Source organism: Osmia lignaria, chromosome 3 (assembly GCF_051020975.1).
Source record: "Osmia lignaria lignaria isolate PbOS001 chromosome 3, iyOsmLign1, whole genome shotgun sequence".
NCBI lineage: Eukaryota > Metazoa > Arthropoda > Insecta > Hymenoptera > Megachilidae > Osmia > Osmia lignaria.
In genome coordinates this window covers 9,949,192-9,972,420 of record NC_135034.1, presented here as the reverse complement: position 1 = coordinate 9,972,420, position 23,229 = coordinate 9,949,192, and the positions used below count along the sequence as shown (strand labels likewise).

General features: G+C 45.2%; 1 protein-coding gene across 8 annotated transcripts in view; it reads left to right on the top strand.

Moving 5' to 3' along the window:
* Positions 1-446: 446 nt before the first annotated feature.
* The window catches only part of osp (myosin phosphatase Rho interacting protein outspread), a 117,082-nt gene continuing 94,299 nt past the window's right edge, over positions 447-23,229 (top strand). For 3 of the 8 annotated variants that reach the window (XM_076693431.1, XM_034332641.2, XM_034332640.2), the window contains exon 1: positions 449-1,912. In XM_076693431.1, the coding sequence (XP_076549546.1) occupies positions 1,772-1,912 (141 nt within the window). In that variant the 5' untranslated portion in view covers positions 449-1,771. Of the gene's footprint in view, positions 1,913-23,229 lie in introns of all 8 variants that reach the window. The other 5 variants (XM_034332642.2, XM_034332639.2, XM_034332645.2 and 2 more) reach the window with 3 other exon arrangements.

The following is a 23,229-nucleotide window of genomic DNA, read 5'->3' as shown; positions in this document are numbered from 1 at the left end:
TGAAAAGTTTTTCTATGTTTACCGATAAAGAAAATTGAACACAAGCTTTATTAAATCTTCTAGTTACATATCCCATTACATAATCTGAAAATTACATTATTCATAATACAATTTTTTACATTATCGTCATTTATTGCGGAATGAATTATCCGCTGAATAATCGTATTTAATTATAGTACATTTCAGTTTATTCATAAAGCTTATATGTTGAGCATGTGTTTTAAACGAATATTGGTATTAATTATGCTGTTTTGTATGTTTCAGTGTAAGTTTCTGGTGATACAGATAGGTATAAATAAAAAGTTGTACATTTAAGGAATGTAAAGAATATGAAAACTGAAAAAAAATTGAAAAATTGTTGCGCCTGCGCATTGCACGCTACGGGAGAATCATAGGGGGCACTAGATTCCGCGCTGGCGTAGTATCGGCGCCGAGAGGGCGTGCTACGGTCGATCGAGCGAGAGTGAGCGCTGCCGGCGGCATAGAGGCCGAGTTAAACGGGCCAGATCGCAGATGGACGTCCGCGGGAGCGTTCTGTCATGGAGAGCACAACGCGACGTGTCGTAAGTGTGCTCAAGTGTCGTCATCGTCGTGGTCGTTACCGTAGTCGTCGCGTGTGTAGTATTTCGGAGCGTGTCGCGAGATTATCAGAGTGACAGTCAACAAAGATAGGCGTGCGTAAGGATCGCGGTGCTGTTGGTGCTACTATATCGATATATATCGTGAACTGTGGCAGTCGAATAATTACATCGGAGCCACGTCTGTACGGTTCGAAGGCGTGTTTTCATCGCCGAATAAAAGAGTGCTCTTCCATCGATCGAGCAATCAATACGCACGTGCGTTCGACAATCGATTTGTCGTGCGGTCGATAGATCGGTGAACGGTGCTGTGACATGTTAACTACAGTGCGTGCCAGTGTGTCTATTAATAGAACAGTGTGATTCGGTGTGCCGCGAATAATCCACGTGCTCCATCGAACAGGGAACGATATACCTATTGAACTTGTCAACAAACGATTCGACCGCAACAAGGGAACGCAGAGGGGATACAAAACGGCGGGGAGTAGACGTATTCGTCGAATCGAGTCAATGTCGACGACGTAACGCGTGTGTTTCCGCGTGACACGAAGGTATTGTAAACACGCACGACGCAGTCACATATTTATTACGAAATTGAAACTGAGTAAGCACGTTCGTGCCTCGTGAAGAGCTAGTAAACAAACAACTCGAACAAGCTGGTATACCCCAGCGATTTGTTTTTCTCTGGCGCTAGTATCGCGAACGTAATATACCGCTTCTCATACACCGGCGACCGAATCACACTTTGCCCTTCAAGCAAACGAAGCTTCGATCACATCGTGGGATCTTGATCGTGTCACGAAGCCGGTATCACGGTGCAAGAGATTGCAACTGTTAGAGAGTGAACGTATCATTGGATAAGTGTTATCCTCGCCTTCTCTCTCTGGAATACAAAATCCTGTTAACTCGATCCGTTAACGTAACGGGCACGGACAAGTGGCCGAGCGTACCACGCCGCTGCGCATGCGCGTAAACGAATTATTTCCGCGCGTAAATATAAAACCCTCCCGGCGGAGCGTGTACGGCGCGTCGATAAAGGGGAATCAACGAGAAGAGTAGAATCTTATATCAGCGAGGAGCTTGTTCTCGCTGGTTAACGGCGTACCGAGGAGAAGAAAAAAAAAAAAAAAAGGGAGGGCGAGAGACGAACGATGCTGCTGTCCGGTCGTCGCGGTTAATTCGCACGTGTCGCGATGTCGGGCGGCACGGCGGGCGTCCGTGGCACCGGCGCCGAGTGCAGGAAGTTCGCGCCGAACATATTCAACAAGAGCAAGTGCAGCAGCTGCTTCAAGCAGAAGGAGGAGCACAGCGCGGAGGCTCTGGAATGCAACAGGGTGAGTTTTGCTTGATGGACTCTTTCTATCTCTCTTTCTTTCTCCCCTTTGTAAGCGCCTTCTCCCTTCATCTTTTCGCTCTCTTGCACTAGCGCATGTTTCGCGTTCTTACTCTCTTTATCCTGCGTGGTCTCGCTTCGTCTTACGCGTGCGTACTCGGCTCCATCGCGATCGGGCATTTTCTCTTTCTTCTTCGCCCTCGAATTCCTTGCCTTGCCGTGGACCCGGGTAGAAAGGACCCCAAGGTCCTGTCCAAGCTTCGATGTTATGTAAGATGAGCGTGCACGGTGAACTCGATTAGTCCGTTCAGCAACGAACGGTTTTCGCCAATCTCTCTCTTTTTTAGCCTTAACCCTTTCGCCACGGTAACGTTCAATCAAACCGCGCTTACGCAATGCAGACAGAACGTAACGTATGTAAATAAGTAGGAGCAATCAAATTGTTACGATTCACCTAGGTAGCCAGTCGTGTTTCGATGGTAATTACGCGTTATTTTCTGAGTAATAAAATAAGAAACAGAGTAGTCCATGAAAGTCGTATCAAGTTATCTGTAATCCTCGCAGCTTGATAAACGCTAGTTTGGAAATTAGATAAGAATGGAAGACGTTGAAATGCTTTCGAAGCTCAACGATGATAAATCAAAACGATTAAAGCGTATCTTTCCAAAAGTTGTTCAACATTCGAGCATGTTATCGGTTGTTGAACTCGTCGGAGATGACTGAAATTCGCGAGTTTAATTGTTTATTTGAAAAAGCAAACCTCGAAAACGTCCTCGTTACGCCTTCGATAGCAAATAGTATGTAGGTCACCTTGTTTTCAAGGATGATTCGTTAGAGTAACTCTCTAATTCCAGCTCGTTGAAACAGAGTTGTAAATTCGCCCTCGCGTTGATCGATAAATCAATGGAAATTTCTAACAATTTTCAAATAAGAGCGCGGGCAGAAAGGAAAGATGAAGGGGTTAGCGTAACCGCGCGAGTTCAGAGACATAAATAGTACGTGGCACTGTACAAGTTTGATGGCCGTTAAAAGAAGAACAGGAATCTTTATAGTAAGGTTTTCTTGCTTCTCCCGCGGTTTTTATTTACAACAGGACCAGCCGTGCTCGTCGATGAACAAAATTGCCTCGTAAAAGACAGCAGGAGGGTGTAAAATAAAAGCGTTAAAAATCAATTCACGCTGCGTATCGTACGGTACCGCTAAATGGCACCGTCAGAATATACATATATGTATATGTTAATATCGCGAAACAGTTGTTCGTTTAAAGTTCATCCGATAAGACGATATCGTCCCCTTTGTTTCATCTTCATAGATCTTTTCCTAGTTCTTTCCATTCTATTTCAAATAAAGATTAAGAGTAATATCTGTTCAATTTCCAATAAATTATAGTATTAGATTTTAATTTTGATACATTGATCGAATAGAAAAGAAGTAATTAAGAGAGGAAAGCGTCTAAAATTTAGAAAATTTACAAGAGTACCAGCAGTCCAGTAGTTTCCTGTATTATTCTCTCTTCCGTTCGAATTGCATCCTGCACGGTAGATCACGCGACAGGAAATTGCGAATACTGGGAGCAGGGAAGAACGCATTAGAGGATAATTCAGAACTAGTCGAACGAATCGTGGCGTTTCGTCAAAGAACCATCTCCTTTTCCCGCCTTTTTTCCGCACAAAGATTGCGGCAATTTTGTGCTCGCGTACAATAGGACACGTTCCTCGTTCTGGAGCCGTTGCAAATTTTGGAATGTCAGCAGCGTTACGACCTGTTCTCGCTGCATTCCAGCCATCTCCTCTCGGCACCCTTACAATACAGACCCTTTCGAGAGTTGTTGGCTTGTCGGCTTTCGCCTGGATACGGTATCTCTGTATCGGCTCTATTCCTCCTTCTCTTTCGATCCCTTGCCACCTTCTTCTTTAATATCCCGATTCTTTCTTTCTCGTTCTTACCATGCGCTGTCCCTGGTGTAACCGCAAATAACGAATGCATACGCAATGCAACCTTTCTTCGTTCCTCGGTCGCACGGTTCTTCGCCTGGCGGTGGTTCGTAATTTGACGAGGAGAGCCTCGAATCAATGGAATTTAACCTTTTGCAATCTTTCTCGCGGCGACTCTCTAACGTGATCGTTTCTATCAGCTACGACTATCCCGGTTCTCGCGGAAGTTGTAGCTGGCTGCGTGGATACGGCTGCGAAACGCGTGTCCCAGGTCAATTTCGAACCGAAAGATTAGCTCGCATTTGCCTAACTCTTTTGTAACAGACGAATACCTCGCGACATCTATTCGTAAGCAGTATCTTTAATTCTTTCTTCAATTTCCCTGCTAACGAACTTGCGATATCTTAAGCAATGTTTCGGAGCGATCCTTTAGCTCGATTCCAATTTTTCGATTATGTAATCGAGGAATTTCAAAGATTTTTCTATCGAACGTTAATCGATAGTATCTTCCTCGTGAGGTCGTCTCGGCCTGGTCGCCGTGCAAACGGTCCACTTAATTGGGTTTGCTTATCAATCTAAGTTTTAATTCTTCCAACGTATCCAACGTGCTTGTCGTGACGCCGCGATTCGACGTTCGAAGTCTGCAAGTCATGCTCGGAACGGAAGTTTGCGCGATGCTGTCGTTATCGATACCCTTTCAGCTTTAATTATATCCTTGTCGCAAAGGATCCTTTGCCGTCCGTTGGTATCGGAAAAATATTCGAATCGGAAAGAGTTAATCACCGAATTGTATAACGGAGTAACAGTCGGATCCGCGCGAGGTTAATTATCATTTTTCGCGCGACTTCGCATCCAGTTCGAATTCGTGCCTTAATTCCTGTAATCATCGGCTTCCCGTTCCTTTCGTTCCGGGTTGCAACGTGAGAAAGTGATCAAAAGTAGCCGGTATTCGAACGAGAACGAGAACGAGGAGAAGGATGGTTAAAAGCGTGGAAGAACTGCGTACGTACGCGTCGTGTTGTTTCGTCGAGACCCCGAAGAAGGAGGGCCCTTCGGGGTACGTTGTTCCTCTGACCGGCCATTATCGGTCCGCGACTCCGTATTTTCTGTCCGATTACTTCTTCGTGAGCGCCTCGGTAAGTGGTCTTGCAGAAATAATTTCCTTCGGTCCCCCCTATGAGCCAGTCCCTGAAATTTTGATCCGGTGAAACGATTTCGTCGGATGCCTTACGGTATCCCCTTTCTTTCCCTTCCGTCCTCTACGCGTCGCGATTATTCAAATATTTCCGGAATTATAACGCCAGTCGGACGAGTCTGGGAACGCAATGTTCCGGCGTTCACAATCACCGGTCTAATTCAACGATATTGTTCTGTCGCGAGCGTGCAGGTGATACGTTGTTACCAGTACGCATACACGTCGCGCTGTTCAATTAATTAACGGTGTTTCACGATCACGAGGTAATTCTCGATTCCTCGATTCCCCGGTAATTAACGTTCACCATTGCGCAACTATCCGTTACAATTTTCTTCTCCTCCGTCCTCGTTTACCCGGCGAAATCTCACCGCCAAGTTAGACAATGGGACACGTATGCATACCGGGTGTCCCGATCGTTTTATAAGCACGCTGCATTCGGATATATTATTCGTGAATAATATATCCGAGGCAGACGGCGCCACGCGGAGCGTGTCGAGCGCAGGGTTCAGCATGCAACTGGTCGCTTTTAAAGGGCATCAGTATGCAGAAGGTCGTGGTGGCAAGAATTTTGGGCTCGTCCCGTGGACGGGCAAATTTTGCCTCCTCGCCCGTACTCTTACCTTCTTCTCTCCTCAGACAACATTTTTACCGACCAGTCGAGCGTAACCTATCCATTGTTAGCAGCATATATGTATTTACTTTAGCTTACTTTAGCCGGCCATAAGCGAAGTACTGTTATGTCCGATGGTGCTCGTATGACGTATCTCCTCGGACGATCTTGATATTTCTTTCTCGCGTTTCGAAACCACAGTCCTCTGGCGAGTCGCTTTTCGGGACGTTGCCTGCTCGTTAAATTACCTGTTGCCGGGCTGCATCGGCCATTCGTGATTATTTCGCCATTACTCGTCCGCGAAATACCGTTGCTACCTGCTCGCGGACCGCAAGCTCCTCCTGGTATCGCTATATTTCTCCCGTAACCGAGAAATAATGTCGATGATATTCTCTTGCTAAATAAAATAACTACACAACTTTCTACGATTATGCTAACGCTGATTAAGATTAAGTTGCGTTAAATGAACGCAAGTAAAATCTCGGACGGTTCTATCCGCGAACGAGGACCGTGTCCGCTTGAAAACCGTGTGGCCATTTCTTCCCGTCGAACAGAACGCGAACAGGTATTCCAGGCTTTTTGCAATGTCGTGTTGCACGACACGACCTTTCTGTGAAACGAGCCCGATAACCATCTCTATTGCCTGTCCATAAGATCATCAATAATTTGTCGTGACTACGGCGAAAAGCAGCGGACCTTTTTTAACGTGAAATTTATGCCTGCCCGGCACGCAGATATCTATACAAACGCGTACAGATAATCATCGAATTATAAATTGTCTCTAGAAAGGGATACACCCTCTAGCTTTTAGATTCTCCACCGTTTAGATTGCCAAAAGGTAATTCGCAGAAAGAAGAGTTAATAAACAAAGACAGTGTGGCGGATGTTGTTGTCATCTTGGAGAAAGGTTTTCCGGGGGTTTTGTATTATTTTCAAAGATAGTATATCGTGTGCGACCGAACTCGAGGGTTGGAATTCTCCATATTAGTGCAAGGGATGCGTTCTTTGGCGAAGTCGGTGTTTAGCTATGAATGACTAGACTGTGTATTCAGGAAGCTCTCTGGGTGATCCTACTTAATGAATAACTTTGACGCGGGTTTATTCGCAAACGAAGCGTAACACGTGTACGCTCTTTCTTTTCTATCGTCCTCGGATGGATAAACAGCGTTGAGCACTTCGTTGGTGTTCCATGCTTGATGGGGTTTTTACGACTTTGCACGTTCTATTTATTAGCGAAATTATCGTAGGGAGCTATAGTTAGAAGCTTATAACCATTATTCTGTATTAAAGCCACGAATTAGATGGAGGTGTAACGATATCCTAGATTAAGTTTCCACCTGTTGCCTCGATAAATCTCTTCGATTTGCTCACGGTAACATTGCGTTGCGGCTGTAATCATCTCCGACATAAACTTATCTGTTTTTCACACGTCTTACGTCTCGATTACAATCCCGGGTACGTTTATTCAGATGCTGATGAACGTAATATCTTTGCGAGTCTTGTAATACGCTCGTTACGGTGTGATATCGTAAATTCTGAGGAAACTGAAACCGTAGTTGATTGATATTGAATTTGGAAGCAAGCCGAAGAGATGGATCGTGGTATGGAACACGAGATATCATATTCGAGGGGTCAGAAACGCTTAATTTTTAGGGTGGCACCGTTCCAATCCATTGAGAATCTATTTAGACCCCCCAATTTAAGGATATTCTACCCCTTTCGAAAGAATCCCTCATAAACTCACCCTTCCGAACCAGTGCTGGTCAACAGATTCCAAATTACGTCATAATGAGATAGTTAGTTAACGCAAACTCGTTTAGTTTTCTGCCGGGCCCGGTTATGAATCGAGTATCTCGATCGTCGATCGTCGATCGGGTGAGGATGCGGACAAAGTTCAGATACGCGTCGCGACAAAAAGACCGGTGCAGAAAATCGTAAAGACAGGTATCCAGTTGTAACGGTATACCAGCACGAGTAGCAGGCGACAAGTTACACGTAAGGGACGCGTAAAGGGAAAGAGGGGAAAAATAAAAAGGAAAGAAGGTTACGAGATACGTAGACAATGTTAAACGAAAGCTCTTGGCCGAGCGTGGTTGCTAGTGAATGGAGCACCTTTGGTGGCCTCAGTCGCGGTGCATTCATCGAGGATCGATAGCCCCGCGGCGATTAATCGAATCTGGGAAGCCGGTGAGGCCACTCTTCTCCTTTCCTTCGAATTGATGGTTTTTCCTTGCGCAACCTCCGTCCTGGCTCGCCATAGAAGCCGTCGTACGCACGCTGCTTGCCTTTATATGGACTTCATTGAAAACGCGGCCGGATCGGTCGCCTCCAGCACCGCGCACCCTCCAGCTCCTCTGATAGCCAACCTTTTGCTTCTCGTTATCGAGGAAATTGACTATCGTTCGTGAATACGTGTCCAAAAATCATTGCCTTTTCTTTGGTATTATGAATTATTCAATTAAGAGAATAGGATTTACGAAGGATTCACTCTCAATTTTTTCTTCACGATGGAAAATTTACTTTACGGCCTTTGTACGATTAATTAATTAATAAGAGAAAAAGGTGATTGAAATTTCGCCTGCTCGAAGGACAAAGATGTACTTAGTGAAATGAGTTAAATTCAGCCCCTTGTACCTTCGTGTTCTCCGACCAGCTAACGAGTATCATTATGCTGTCAATGCATACCTTTACGCGAGCGAAACGGTCGGTTCTTAATAGAAAATAAAACGGATGAATGAAGACGATGTTCGAAGCGATTGGTTTGCGGCTTGTTCCCATGGAAAATCCAGATAGGTCCACGTCAATGAACGATCCGTACCAGGTCGGCTTTACGTTTACGGAGTTTCTCTTAACGAGAACCTCTGGTTCCTGGTAACGCGATTTCCGCGTAGTTACGTCTTCGATCGAGACCTAACAAACAACTTACCTCTACGTCTTCCCGACTCGGTTTCTTCTTGTTTCGCCCGATAAACCATCTATTTATCATTTCTCCGCCAGTTCTCCTTCAACTGTTCGCAATTTCCGCTAACGAATAGATATTTTCGTTGAAATACGTGTGATTTTTCCGAAGAATTAGAGTCATCTTAAAAGTCATCCATCTTTTCGTTGAGATTTATCGTTCATGAGCGACCGTCTGCTCCGTTTCCTTTCGGTGGATTCTCCCGATGATGGATGGTGAAAAGACGGAGAAAATAAAAGGTCTTGAAAGTCTGGTTCGCGCGACATCCACCTCGGAATCAGCGTGATATTTCGCCTGGTTTTCGTGCGTCGTCACCAGCATCGTTGCTATTTATCCTCGAGCAAGGCGTTCGTCCTGGCGCTGACCACCGGCAATTAGCCTCATGGTCGCAACAAGGACATCCAGTTCGTGATAGGCTAAACACAGGTCGGCTACTCTATGAGATATTGCCCGGTGATCGAGGGGGCTTGGAACACTGGGGGGATAATTTGTGATCATTGCGATCGCGCCCCCTTCGTCGGCCTTTGCTGGCCAGAAACTCCATTACCCGTTCGCTGATTGAGTTCTACTTATTGATTAATGTTCCGAGTGAATCTATCTGAACAACGTTAATTCATCGTTCGCTTCTCCGTTTGCTTTCTGTTCGTCGTCGAGGTGTTGCACCCAGGGTGAACCGCTGTGATAAGTAGTAAAACACGTCCGAATGTTTTGCTCGACGATCTCATCCTTTCGTTGAATTAATTAAAAGTCAGTGGAAATCGTTAGACGCTAGAAAAATTGTCATTTCTTTCTGTTATGATTACTTAACGTTCCTCGAGCTTTCACATTCCATCGGTCTAACAGTCGTGTTTTATTTGCAATAAATGATATGAAATGTCGTGTTATAATTCTAGTTGGAGCAGCGGAGAATTTTATTACGTATCGAATGAGTAATAAAATCGTTCGATTGGTATTTGAGATATCGCGGGCAGCAAGTTGAAAAATGTAAAACTCGATTTTTCTGATCAACAATAAGTTTTGAATAAAAATTCTGATTACTGCTTCGAACATATTCTAATACAAATAGAAGACATACATAAAGCTTACAGTCTTTGTTAAACAAATTCGAACAAAATTTCATTGAAAAATGGTCGTTCGGAGGGGGATAGCCTGTTAAGTAAGTAAATCTATGGGACAAATTTCGCCCGGAGATAGAAATCGAACAGTTTCCCATTCAGGCCGAGAGACACGACTTGGACAATTAGTTGCAGCGTGCAGATAGCGAATCGAATTCGCCGTGTTTCCATCGATACCGGTTCCCCGCCAGCCAATAACCCGCGATTAACGCGTTCTTTACGATCTCGTGAGAGAAGGAGAAAGAAATAGCCGGCTTTCATATATCCAGGGAACACGTGCGCCACGAGAAATAATCGTACATTTATGCCTAGCTCGATTGGATAACTCATCAGGTAGAGAAACCGCGCGCCGCTACCATAAACGCCGGGCTGTTTGCAGCGGGCAGCGGTGCCGATTTATAGGTCGACCAAGTTCGATCGTTGCGCGCCGCTGTGATTACCTGTAATCGAACAGGCATAACGTACTGGCCAGATCTCCTTCCCTTCGATAATCCAACCGCCCTTCTGTCTCGACATTCTTCTCCCTTTTCCACCAGCTTCCCTAAAGGGAACCCTTCGTTGCTTCTTTCGCGTTGCTCCCTTCGTTGTAAACGTCCGGTGTTTATGTTGCTTCGTAAGAGGCTCTGCGTGTAACCCTTTGCGCGGTGCTTTGACTCTCTTCCTTCTACACCCAACCACTTTCACACGTTTTCCTCAACCATCGTCTACGCTTAGTTCTCCATTCCCTTCCGTTTCCTCTCTCCAGTCTCGAGCACATTCTTCAGCCCTGTTCGTTCCTCATCCTTTCACGGCGCCCTTGCGTTTACGCGTTCTCGGAATTTCCAGACTTCCAGATTTCCACGGACGTTCTCCAGATTTCTGTACCGTCCATTTCTTCCATCCACCCCTAAGAAATATTTACATTTCATTCTGTGACTTTCTTAAGCGGATAGGAAATAGTTTGAATTATTCATTTGTAAAAATGAAAAGATTAGAGGTCGATCATATTCGTGAAATAAATCGGACGATTTTCCATCTGGATATGGTATACTTGTTCGGTTCTCTTGCAACGATACGTCAGCCGCGAGGATGATAAAAGCGAGCCTGTATCTCTGTTTTCCGCGGCTCTTAGATCTTATCCGACCTTGCCGTCGGTGCATAAGCGATTTATAAATAATGTATGGGCGTTTATTTATACACGCTCGCGTACGCACGTAGTCCTGAGCCCGCGAACTGGCCCGTGCAAGGAGCGAGCGTGCAAAAAGAAGGATCAAGGGTGACCGCGAGGTATGGGGGAAGGGACACGCGATTGCCCAGTATTCCTTTTGGTCGGACGTGATTCATTCAGATGTTACGTCCGTGTGCTCCCTTTAAACCGGTCAACCGATACGAGAATGGCTGTGTGTAGTCCTTCGCGACAGGAAGCTGCGAAACGTTTCAGGGACAGGACCTTGCTCAACTGTTAAGCACCATTATTTGCTCTCCAACAATATTTCACTCGGAATTATGTATATTTAAAGGAAGAAATTAATTTGAAGAAGGTATCGATTTTTCTGATTCGAGGGTTATATATTTCTTCAAAGTTAAGTCAAGCCGAAAAAGTGCATGTAAAGTGCATTGCTCGATTGCTCTTGAATCTATTCTCTGCTACTCTCTTTCTTCTCTTTCGTTCGTCGAATTCTCTGCTCGATTTTTGCCCCACGGCCAGGGTATCAATCTTTTGATAGATAGAAGAAGAAGGTATGGTAGCAGGGCAGGAAGTAAAAGGAAAACTTGTTTCGCCAATAGCGTACACATTTCCACGCGAAAGAAACGATAACGTCGTAACTTGTTCAGCGTTCAATCCGCTAGAAGGTTTGTTGATCTTTTTCGAAGAAGATACGAGTTCGAGTTGTGTGCTGTATCCGTTCATCAACTTGAATGCCTCTTGCCTCAGCTGTCTGAGTAGATACAGTTGTACCTGGTCAGACAAATTAAACACCTCGACTACTGCATTAAGAAATTTGTGAAAAAACGAAGGCAAGCGAATATATTGACGTTTTTTCAATTTGTCGGTGGAAGAGGAGAGGAGAGGAGACGAGAAGAACAGAGACGACTCAAGGTTTTCAGCCAGTATAATCCCTTTATGGTTCCTTTATCAGGATGACGCCGGAGGAGACCACGGCCACCGCGAGGGCCGCTCACTTTCTCCAATTTGTCATTGGCGTACGGCCGGCGATATTGCGATATTAATTAATCTTCCGCGGCGGTGCACGCGCACACGCTCGTTCGCGTTCCATTCATGACGCCGCAGGGTACACCTCGAGGATCCTGTACCGAGCTGCGTGCACGTGTACACCTATATGCACCACTCGCGCGCGTTTCATCGTTCGAGATAAGATCCGGAGCAGGTGGAGAGAGCCGCGGTTCAACACGCTCTCCTGCATCCTGCTCCCTTTGCTACGGAGTGCACTTGGAAGACCTGTTGCCGCGCGAACCGCAGGCCCGCAAGGCGACCAGCGACAATAATTAGTCATCGTGAAAATTACTCTCTTCTCTCTTTTCGCCTTGTTTTATTGCCAAGTGTTGATGGGGAAAATTGATCGTTCTTTGGGTTACTGTGTTAGCGAAGGAAATTGGAGCAGTGCAAGTGCAAGGTTGAACGAAGCGCAAGCAAACTAGCCACGTGCTTACGGTTATCGCGAATCATTATTATTCGTGATAGAAATGAATGGCAATTAATTACCCCGAGTATAATTTCGAGAGTTCGGTTTGCCATTCATAGGGATGCACGTGCATCGTGAAATCCTTGGTTCCCAACATTTTTTTTTTTTCTTTAATGATAATTTGTCTATTTTTGAATAACTATTACATAAAAATTATCATAAAAGAAAAAAAAAAATTTTTTGGGAACCAAGGATTTGAACCGAGGATCTTCAGATTATTGCGAGTCATGGATCCGCTCCGTGGTTAAACACATGACTCGCAATCTGAAGGTCCTCGGTTCAAATCCTTGGTTCTCATTTTTTTTTTTTTTATTTTTTTTTATGATAATTTGTCTCTTTTTGAATAATTAAAATTTTATATTCTATTTTGAATAACAAGCTGGCAAAGTTTCATTAATAACTGAGTGTAACACTTGGGTAGTTCTCCCGGGTCGGTCTCTTAGATAAGATCGAGGACAGGTGGAAAGTTTCTTGCTCCCACGCGATTCGCCGTCCAACACAGCCCCGGGACAACCGAGCGTTCTGGGATTCAACGGGTCGGGTAGATTAGAATTAGGAATCGTTACATCCGACACGGATTAAACAACGAGAAAAGAGGGACGTGAGAATGATGGAGCGTGATCGTGCCAGGTGACCAGGAAACTGGGTCGTGCCTGATGTCAGAAAAATATCGAACCTCTAAGGTACGAAACGCTGAGAGGGAACCTGTTACAGCATTATTTCTTCTTGCTTTCGCTCCACGCAATCGAACGGGATAAAAAAGAAAAGCTTTGCCTCGTTCCACCTCGATGAAGAATACAATTAAAGTTTTTATCCATCGTCTACGTGTCTCGTTCGAATTCGATCGTCTATCAGTGAAAATTATCCCAATATCCGACCTTTTCCCACGAGATTTTCAATTGTCATCTTCCTACATTTGCTTGGAAACCGATCGGGCTGGGTGCAGGGCTTGTCTCCTCCTGTTTTTCTTCTTTTGTCGTTGTTCGAAGGGGCTTCGTCCCAGGTCAGGCCGATCCCAGAGCGGCTCATTGATGATTTCGGTCGGGTCCTGGCGAGTCGTAAACTGTTGCTGCAAAATCAAGCTCGTCCTTTTCTTGCGTGCATTACGGTACCGGCAAGCCGTCCAGCGCAGCGGTCTGATGCGCGACGCGTCACACACGAATCGACTTTTCACTGGCAGGATGAATCATTACGTCGCTAGTAGCTTACATCGAACCGCAAATGACGCGAAAAACCGTCAGCGAAACGACGAAGACGTCTTGCTCCGGAACGCTGAAGCGTGAACGTTTTTGCCGTGAAAATTGCCACCCCGTCTTGGACGATTGATCGTCGCGAATGCGAAATACGATCGAGCTTCTTTAACCCTTAATTATCTCAGGGTCAGATCTCACCCTGACGGAGTTGAATCTCATTTTATTTTTCTTATTTTTTTTTTTTTCAAATTTAATTGCACGCCAGTTTCATTCCCACGACACTCGATACGTCGAGTATTTAAACACGGCATTATCAAGTACACGTAACAGATAACACGCTCGTTTATGAAAGAATAACCGTGTTTGCTGAAAGATTTCCAAGGAAACTGCGCGAATGCAACATTTTTATCAACATTCCGGTTTTAATTCTCGTTAATCGCTTGTCGCATAGAATTGCTTAATCAACATTCACCGCGTTTTAATTCCCTCGTATAAGAGAATCGATGATTTCACAGGTAACAGGAAATGATTCTGCTGTATTTTCAAATTATAACATTCGTTTACGGGCTCTTTTTATTTTTTAATTTATAATTGCATACGATGTTTGCTCGTCTTCGCGTATCCTTGAACAGAGAACGGTTTAATAATCGTAACGAAGCGTTTCCATTAAAAACGCATAAAACTGTGAAGGCAAGCGCGATGCTTAGACGTGTTCTTACGTTTCATATCCTTCTTTTTACGTAAGATCCAGGGATCGTTCGTAATATGGATTTTCATATGAAATTTTATGTACGCTCCGGTGCAACGTAACTGTCCTTGCACCGCAGCCAAGTGTAAATGCACTCGGATTGCGTAACGATACGATCGTTTCGTTGTTGATTTTGTTGCGAATAGAAAAAATGATCTCGCTCGATCGAACATTGAATATCGATTCGTACACGATATTCCTTGTATTTCCATTAATTCCAGACGACTTGGAAGCTGGTCAGCCGAGAGAACAGCTCGGTCTGATGGATCGATGTTGCCGGTGTGTACAGCCTGTCACGTTCCCATGTAGCTCGGGCACAGGAATTTCTTTCGTAACCTTTTCCTTCTATAACGGTGATCCGGCTTAATGGGTGACAAATACGAGCAATTAGTATAGATTAGATATTGCTGGTTGAATCGCTGGATGAAATTGGTGTAACTAGCGAGAGGCTAGGGCGCGAGTCGAGAATACCAAACGAGTTGATAATTATTTTTATATTCATTCGAGTTGAACGTTAGAAAATTCGTTTCTTTGAAAGAGGATAGGTATCGCGGAGTTTAAGAGTGGAAGGAAAATTATTCGCAGTCCTAGGCAGGAAACTGTTGGGTAAACGGTTCTCAGGCTCCACTTCCTGCTCCACTTGATCGGCTGCAACTCTTAAACGGAGACAAGAGAAAGGCGTGGAGATTTCTTTGGAAATTATTAAGACCGGAATACTGGTGGCGATCGAATGTGACGTGTATTTACCTGGCTGCGCGAGCCACATTCGATCGCAGATAAGATTCATACGGCTGCTTGTAACGGAGCAGCTGTTCTCAGGAAAAACCTCGCTGCTGTGCGTTCGATATGGCTGCCGTTCGTTTTATTCATACCTTGAATTTTTTTTTTTTTCATCAATTTTTCATCGTGGACGGATCGTCGAAGAATCGATATGGGAATCGTAGAGACTTCGGCTAGGTGTCTGTATATTACGCTATCAACGATAATAACTACCGCAAAAAAGGCAATAACACAGAGGAGAAGGAGATAGAGCTTTGCTGCCGGGCTTAAACGCGAATTTCAGGCTCCGTTTACGGCCTCGCTCGGCCAGAATAATCACGCAACATACACCGTGAACAATCCGTCGAAATTGCCGGTGGAATAAAATCACCGGGCTATTACGCGTGTTTCGTGTCGCGTTCGGTTCTCTCTCGGTGTTTCGCGATGCCGGCATGGCAGCGATTTATTTACCGCGACAATGTCCCTGTTTGGACAGTAGCCTAATTGTAGCTGGCCGTAATTGCGGCCAGAAACACGGTCCGGCTTCGCGTTTCTCTAGACTTCCTGCAACCGTTCGAACGAGCGCGATAATTTAGCCAGAACCAATCGTCGGATCGGGTGCCGTTTTACAAGCTCGCAGCTCGTGAACATTTTTATTCCATTGATTATGATTCGACTACCATTATCGTCCTCGAAACGGTCTCTTAATCGGTCCCGTCGCTGCTGAAAATTAACGATCATCTTTCGATCCTAGCTTAAAATTGATTAAAGTATTTCCTGCTTTCACACTCGGAGAGATAGAAATTTCTCGCCTTTCATCCGTAGGCAGAAGGCAATATTTTCCGCGAGTGCTCGCGATGACAGTGGACGATCGTGTTGAGCAGAATGACGGGAAGAGCTCGATCAATTCACATTGTTGTTCTCTCGCCGGTCTCGTTGTGTCGTTCCAAAGACCTCGATCGATTCGTGTTCTCTCATGCGCGTCTTGTAGGCAATGTGCTTCCCTGTGGCTCGTTTAACAGGTTGCCCTGAACTACGGTTCAAGCTAGTTCGTTACACGGTTATGACGAAAGTGAGACACCACAGGTGGAAGTGGTCTTCGAAGGTTGTGCTTCGTGAACAGACAGGGAGAGAGAGAGAGAGAAATTCCTTCTGGAGACAACTCAATTGATTCTCGTTTCATTGCTTGCTTCGATGACTTGAACTACTTTTCAAGCTTGTTACTTGCGATCGATTGTAGCAAAATTGAATGCTCTGATCAATTCTCAACGCGTTGAATTTGATAAGAAATTTAAAAAAAAAGAAGAAGAAATTGTTATTATTTAAGGCAGCAAATAGAAAGCTTAAATTAGAATTTTAAGTAGTCGAAGACTTTCTACTTCTTAGGTAAAGTTACACAAAGTTTCTTTGGCTAATATGGCGCGACAGGTTTGCAACGCTATATTAGGCAAGTTCGATCGAAATCACGAAACCGTGACACTAGCGCGCAACAGTAAATTCAAATTTGCATCAATCCGGTGATAAGTTTCGCAAGGAAATCGCAGATTTTACAGGATACAGGCAATATTCGAGAGACCACGTTCTATGGTTTAAGATTCTCCTCGGTTAGCGTTATTTTTTCTTCTACAAGATAGAGGCACTTTTCGCTCTTACTTTCCCATGTATCGACGATGGTAGATATCAATCCCGTCGGTTTTATGGACAAGACAGTCAGAATAGTAATAGTACTTAAGCGGGTTCCCGTAAATGCAGTTTTGCTCGCAAAAACGAGCCGCGAGTCGAATGTGAAACGAGTGACAACGTTTATTTACGTTTCGGTGCGTTGCTCTTTGCTCATGGATTATGAAAGAAATGAAAATAGGCGTAGATACCGATACCAGCGGTTTTTTACCGAGAGAAATTCGATGAAAATGTTGGGTGCGGACACCGAGAGATATTGCTTAACTCTTTACAGTCGAAGTTTATTGAACTCATCGAAGTTATAGTTAAAGATTTTTATCTAAAATGCTTTAAAGGCTTAATTTAATGTTTCGAACAGTCGGATAACAGAGCTATTGTTATCGGATCGATTATTCACCCTGCTATCTTTCCTTAATCCATTTTTCGCAATCAGGCGGTTCCAGGAAAAATGAGTGTCGCGCATTTCCCAACACTCTCATCCCCCCACTTTTTCGAATCTATTTCTCGCGATCAAAACAGTTCCAAGAAAAGTGACTTTTTTCCCCTCTTTTCAATCGTTTTTCGAGTATTTTCTGTTCAACGGTGGCGAAGTTCCAGTCGGCTATTTTCGCTCGAATTTTCGCGGAATCAGTGACTGTCACCGGTCAATAATGTCCCATCGACTCTTTCGACCGAAAGGTGAAGTATTTATCGGATGATTCAGAGAGCGGCACAGGGATCGGAATGTTCGGAGCAGAATTTTCGAGTCGTGACTTGAGAGCGTATCGTGGGCAATCGGTGTCGACGGAATACAGAATCCTCGCGCGCTATAAATACGTTTCCCGCTGCCAAGATGGCTGTCGAATGACTTTAAGACCTGCTTCAGACGAGCGACAAGCGTTTCAACAGCATTTCGTTAGGAACCGCACCAGTTGAAAATCGATACGCAACCGTTTCCTAAATCTTCCATTAAAAAGAAAGAATTATATCTAAATCATAATCGAGACGATCGGTATTCAAACATTCGTTCCTCATAAGATAGTCTTGTAAAATGAAGGAACGATCGATCGTTTTCCTCGAGTCGATCGAGTGCCATCAGTCTTGACGCGACCATGCGATCGGACAACAAACGCAAGGAACGCACTCCGATACACTGGAGCAGCTGGTGTGCAGAACGTGTTCTTTACGATTTAATCCCCGCGTGATGGTGTTCCCCTCACGGTAATACAATATTGGCACGGATACGGGATCTGATCGGTAATCGATAGGTCTGGCCCCGAGTAAGCGCGTCTACCGGTGACTACACTTTTAGTCGAACAAGATTGCGTTTCGCGGCTCATTCAGGTCCGCCATTTGTACGGTGAAAATGATTTTCATGTAAAATCACACCTGGACACTAATTTGAAATGAAACAATGAACCCTTTTAATAACAACATCAGCGGAATCAAGAGCATCGGTCCATGGTAGTAATCGTCAGATGGTTCGTGATCTCAGGACATTCTTGCGAGGCAAAGTTCCTTGCTCCCGGTGAATCGATGGGAATGAAGGAAGAGGGGCAGAGCGTCGGGAGAAATAACCTTTGAGTAACACGAGGCAGTAGGCTGCTGCGACGTGTCTGCGGGGAGGATGACGAAGGGTTAGGAAGCGGGTAAGGAAGGTAGAGAGATGTTGGATGAAGAGAGATGAGAGTAAAGAAGGTGGATCACAGGAGGCAAGGAGGAGCCAGAGAGATAGAAGGCGTCCTTGATAGACAGGATGCCCCTGCCTGCTGCTTCATACCGTATAATCTTCTCTCTCATCTCATTCGGCCCCCTTGTACGGGGTGTCGGGCAACGATTTGCACCCATGCCCTGTCGGGGGCTGAGAGTGCCGTGTTACTCGTCCACAGACATCTGCAACCATTTTCGTCTGACTTTCGAAGGATACGCTTCTCTTTTCCGGCCTTACATCCTTCCAACTGTCTGAACCTTCTGATGGATCGGTTAGCAGGACAAATCATATTTTTTTTTCTCTCTTATTTATTCTTTGTTTTTCCCTTCATTTGAATACTCCACGGGGTGGTCAGCTTGCGGCTCGATTTCGAATTCATTAAGAACGATAAGGAAGGACTTTTGACATCGTCAGCGACCAGTCCCCGTTTCATTTCCATAAACATAGGTAAACGAGACTCTGCAATGTGCCTCTACAGAGGTATTCCGAATGTCAAGAAAATTCTTGAAAAATTTCGAACAAATTGTTAGTTTACCTTAATACAAAAGGATCGAGTTATAGACTTATCTCCTCATAGAGTTATCTCTTATCGAATCGGTTGGTTGAATTGGAAAAAAAAAATGTAAATCTATTCATCGAGATAGGCAAATGATCGCGGTTTCAAGAAATGGAGGCATAGATATCTGACTATTTATATATTCATAACGGTGGACGTTGCTCGCGAGGTTCTGCAGCATTTCATTAGCGAGGAAAGGCGGCTTTGTGGAGTTAGGAAAGTAGTGGCTGTAAAGTAGATACTAAATAGAAGCCGTAACGGGCCGGTGCAACACTTTCCGTTGAATTAAGAAGTGGCAAAAGCTTGCAACTTGTTCGCATTTACGGCGTCGGCTGTCGTCCTGTTCGTTCGATCTCGCGCTCGTTTCTCTACGTTCTTCTTCGTTGCTCGCACAGCGTAGCCTGTTTTTGTAGTAAAACAGGAATCGGTTACGACGTTGTTACCGTTATTAAATGTTATTGACGAGTCACGTTACGTGAAATTCCACTCGTACATCGCGACCGAAACCTGCTTTCCACTGCTCGATCGCGAAATAATGAGGTTTTATCAGCCACGCCCACGATTCCGATCGATCCCCGATGAAAAATCCCGCGTTTCTACTCCAATTTTAACTTGCAACCGATCTCAATCGCCATTTATCTTTTAGTAACGTTAAGCGAGGGAACTGATAAGCTGGTAGTTCATTTTGAAAGCTTCATTTTCTCTTCTCCCGGTGTCCGTTCCGTAGATAAAATTACACGGGAAATCTCTCATGTTTCAACGCTTTCAATAATTTCCGACTCGAAATTCCATAACGAATAATTTGTTCGAAAGTTTGCAAAAGGAGGATATCGAGTATCCATCGTTAGACACAAACGAAAACTGCACACGATAGTCTATAATGAAATATCAGAACGTTAGTACCGGTTTAACGAGGCTGGAAAGTTGCAGAGGAAGTGAAAAATCGCGGTGATCACGAACCCTCGATCGCATCAGATCGATCTATAATCGATCGCCGCGTGCTCTGCATAGAAACTTAGCGTCTCATTTCCCTTGGGGTTTTTCGCCAATTACTATCAGGCGCGCGAACACGGAAACGCGTGCTACCTACACCGTTTCCTCCTTGTTAGGAGGTGTTTCCGACTCAGATACACGCTAGTTATCCCTGCGATATCGTGGAGTGTAATTAAGAAAAAAAAATAGCGACCGCAACGTCGTGCACAGTTAGACGTTAATTAACAACATAGTAACAGGATTTTTTTCGACTTCGCGTTTGCGAACCGTCTGCGCTTCGTGATACAAACTGGATCAACAACTTGTTGAATTTTAACTTTACGCTGTCCGTGTCTTAATCGATTAACGCGTTCAATTAATTAAGGCGCGAGGGATTTGAATCGAGTATCGACTGTTTCTTATTGCAACTTGATTCACAGCGACTCCAGAGACTTTTGCTTCGATCCGATATGCCATAAGCGTTGTTTTACGATGAAACAGGTGTCAGAAAACTAAGTATCAGAAAATTCAGAAAATTCTCAAAATTCCACTCGGAGCATCGACGCGTGCTGATCGACAAACAGTAGAGATAACCGTTTCCATGCATACTTCTGGCGGACAGAATACTATCTCGCAGAAGCGGGTCGTTGGATCAGAGTCGCTTGATTATAATCTACCGGCCGCTATGGCGGTATGCAATCTGAAACTTGGCGGAGAAGCATGTCACTCTGCTGTTCGCAGCTGCCAAGGCCTATGGTTATCCCATCGTTTGACACGGTGTTCGTTTTGCTGGCCACGGATCCGCGGAATCCCGATCCGTGGATCGCCAGCCGGCCGATCATCCCGATTTCTCGCCGTAGATCGGGACGATCGATCGCGGTATCGATAGATTTTCCTCCATCTCGGCCGCAGTCCTGTAACTCGGTAGCGCGGATCACTGTAATATCCGATTCACGTGTTCGCGGCTGAAAGGGTGGCAGGAAAAGGGAGCTGCAATCAGACGGATGCCTTTAGGGTGTGGCCAACTCGATCGCCTTTGATTCCTCGATTCAGCCTATCGATAGATATGTAATCGAGCAACTGCTTGATTCTCTAGGGCGGATGGTTCTTGGAAAGTGAAAATCAGGCGAAAGTGTTGGATATCCGTGGTATTATTACAGGTAGAGATGTATAAGAGAAGGAATGAAGGTTAATATTTCTTTTTTATTTACAAATTTGTTTTTTTATTCATAAAACGCCTTGTTTCGAGATGTTCTACGCTCAATCATTTTGGCTCCATTGGCAATAAACGGTGGCAGAGAGGCATACGATGGAACAAACGGTCCCCATTGCTTTCCAGCAACTCTGCTTGCCATTGTCGTGAGAGTTTTTAGCCGCGAGCACGCGCTATCGCGTTCATGCATCGTAGGCATCGATCGCAACGTCTTCCCCGCAGATTAAAAGGAGTGATCAGGTACGGTTACAACCTTTTAAACGAGATTACACCGAAGCTGTAGAGACTCTTTAAACACCTTCCTCCGCTTTGCGAAGATCGATCAAAGGGTCTTATATCAAGCGGCTTTGACCCGGAGCTATGTTTCATTTCACAGAATATAGACAAATAATTTCCCCTTTCCATTCGTTTCCGTTTGACCACCGCTTATCCCAGATGTATCGCTTTTTTCGCTCGCTATTCACGATAGAGACGTGTATCGTTAATAAGTCACGGTCACCGTTGCGGTGCACGTGTTCGCCGTGTAACGAGCCCTCTTTAGATCGCTGCAGCCGATGTGAAATCGCGTATCGGCCTATAAAGGCGCGACAAAAATGCACCGACGATCCGTGTTTACGGGCGTTCACCGATAAAAGTAGATCCCTCTTGGTGACCCCGACATTGTCGTTCGCCGAGTAGGATGCAAATGCTTGCTGGCCGGGTTAGATTATTCCCCGTGGCAGCGATACAATTTTAATAGGGCGGCTCCTTTTTCCTCTACCTTTGATCCCTGTATCGTCATTAGGATAAAACTTTGCATCCGTAGCCGTGTTTGTCCTCCGTCTCACGGCCGTTCCTCTTGTTTCCAGTGTACGGTTAGTGTGTTAGGGGGCAACAGCGAGTTAGCACGTCGAGACGTTTACACCGGTATTAGAGGCGGATAAGATAGGCGCGGCGAGAGAAAACCTTCATTTTACGTTGGCGCGCAATACGCTCCGCACGACGATTTTCATGCCGAGCTGATTGTTACCCTCGATATCTAATCTACGCTCTACCAACCAGTGTCAGACCGACGGTACACACTTTGCGGTTGTCCTTCGAGGCTGTCGAGTATCGTTTGATCATACGTCCTGCACGCCACGGAGTCGCGAGCAAATCGTTCTCGCTGGACAGTAACGAACCGTTCCCGAAGACAGCCTCGTCGATCGGTTCGATCGGTCCAGGTCCGTGGAAAATGGCGGGAGTTGTCCCCGATAATGTCCCGAGGCAATTAACAAGGCTGATAGCACCGGGAAAAATGAAGCGTTCTATAAAAAGTCGGCATGGAAAGGTTGAAACAGATATACGAAGCGGAAAGGAAATTGCAGAGGAGGATTTCGATCGCACACGATGTACTCGAACTGTATCATTCCGGTATCGTTATCGAGCTTTCGTTTTTGCTCGGGGCCACGCTAACGAGCTGCAATCCTCTCGGTCACCTACCCCTTGCTTCACCGACTTGCACGCGTGTCGTACGTGTACACACATATATATATATATATAGATTTCGATACACTGTGTTGCGTCTTATCGTTTCGATTTAATAGATCGTAAATGTTTATCGTCGGGTCTAATCTGTTTGCCGGGCATCGGGGAATCTCGTAAATACGTGGCTCACTGGCCGAGAGAGATCGGGAAAGAGAAAGATCGAGCAACGAGATCGTAGAGGGAGGAATTTCTCAGGCGAGGCCGTTTTTTCCCACGGATTCTGCGGCCACAGGCGTATATATATACAGGCGCGATAAGACACGGTTGATTTGTTAGTTTCTGCCGTTTCGCTGTACACGCAACCGCGAGAGAGTCGCGCGGATGTGCAACGTAGACGACGAAGACGACGACGAAGACGACGACGACGACGACGAAGCGGTGCAACGTCTAAGCCGATGGCCAAGCCTTGCTATTCCTGTACCTTCTATACTAGACACCGCGGTACAGGGCAATGACACTCGCTCCTCCCTAGTCCCGACTGGCTTCTTCCTCTTCTTCTTCTTC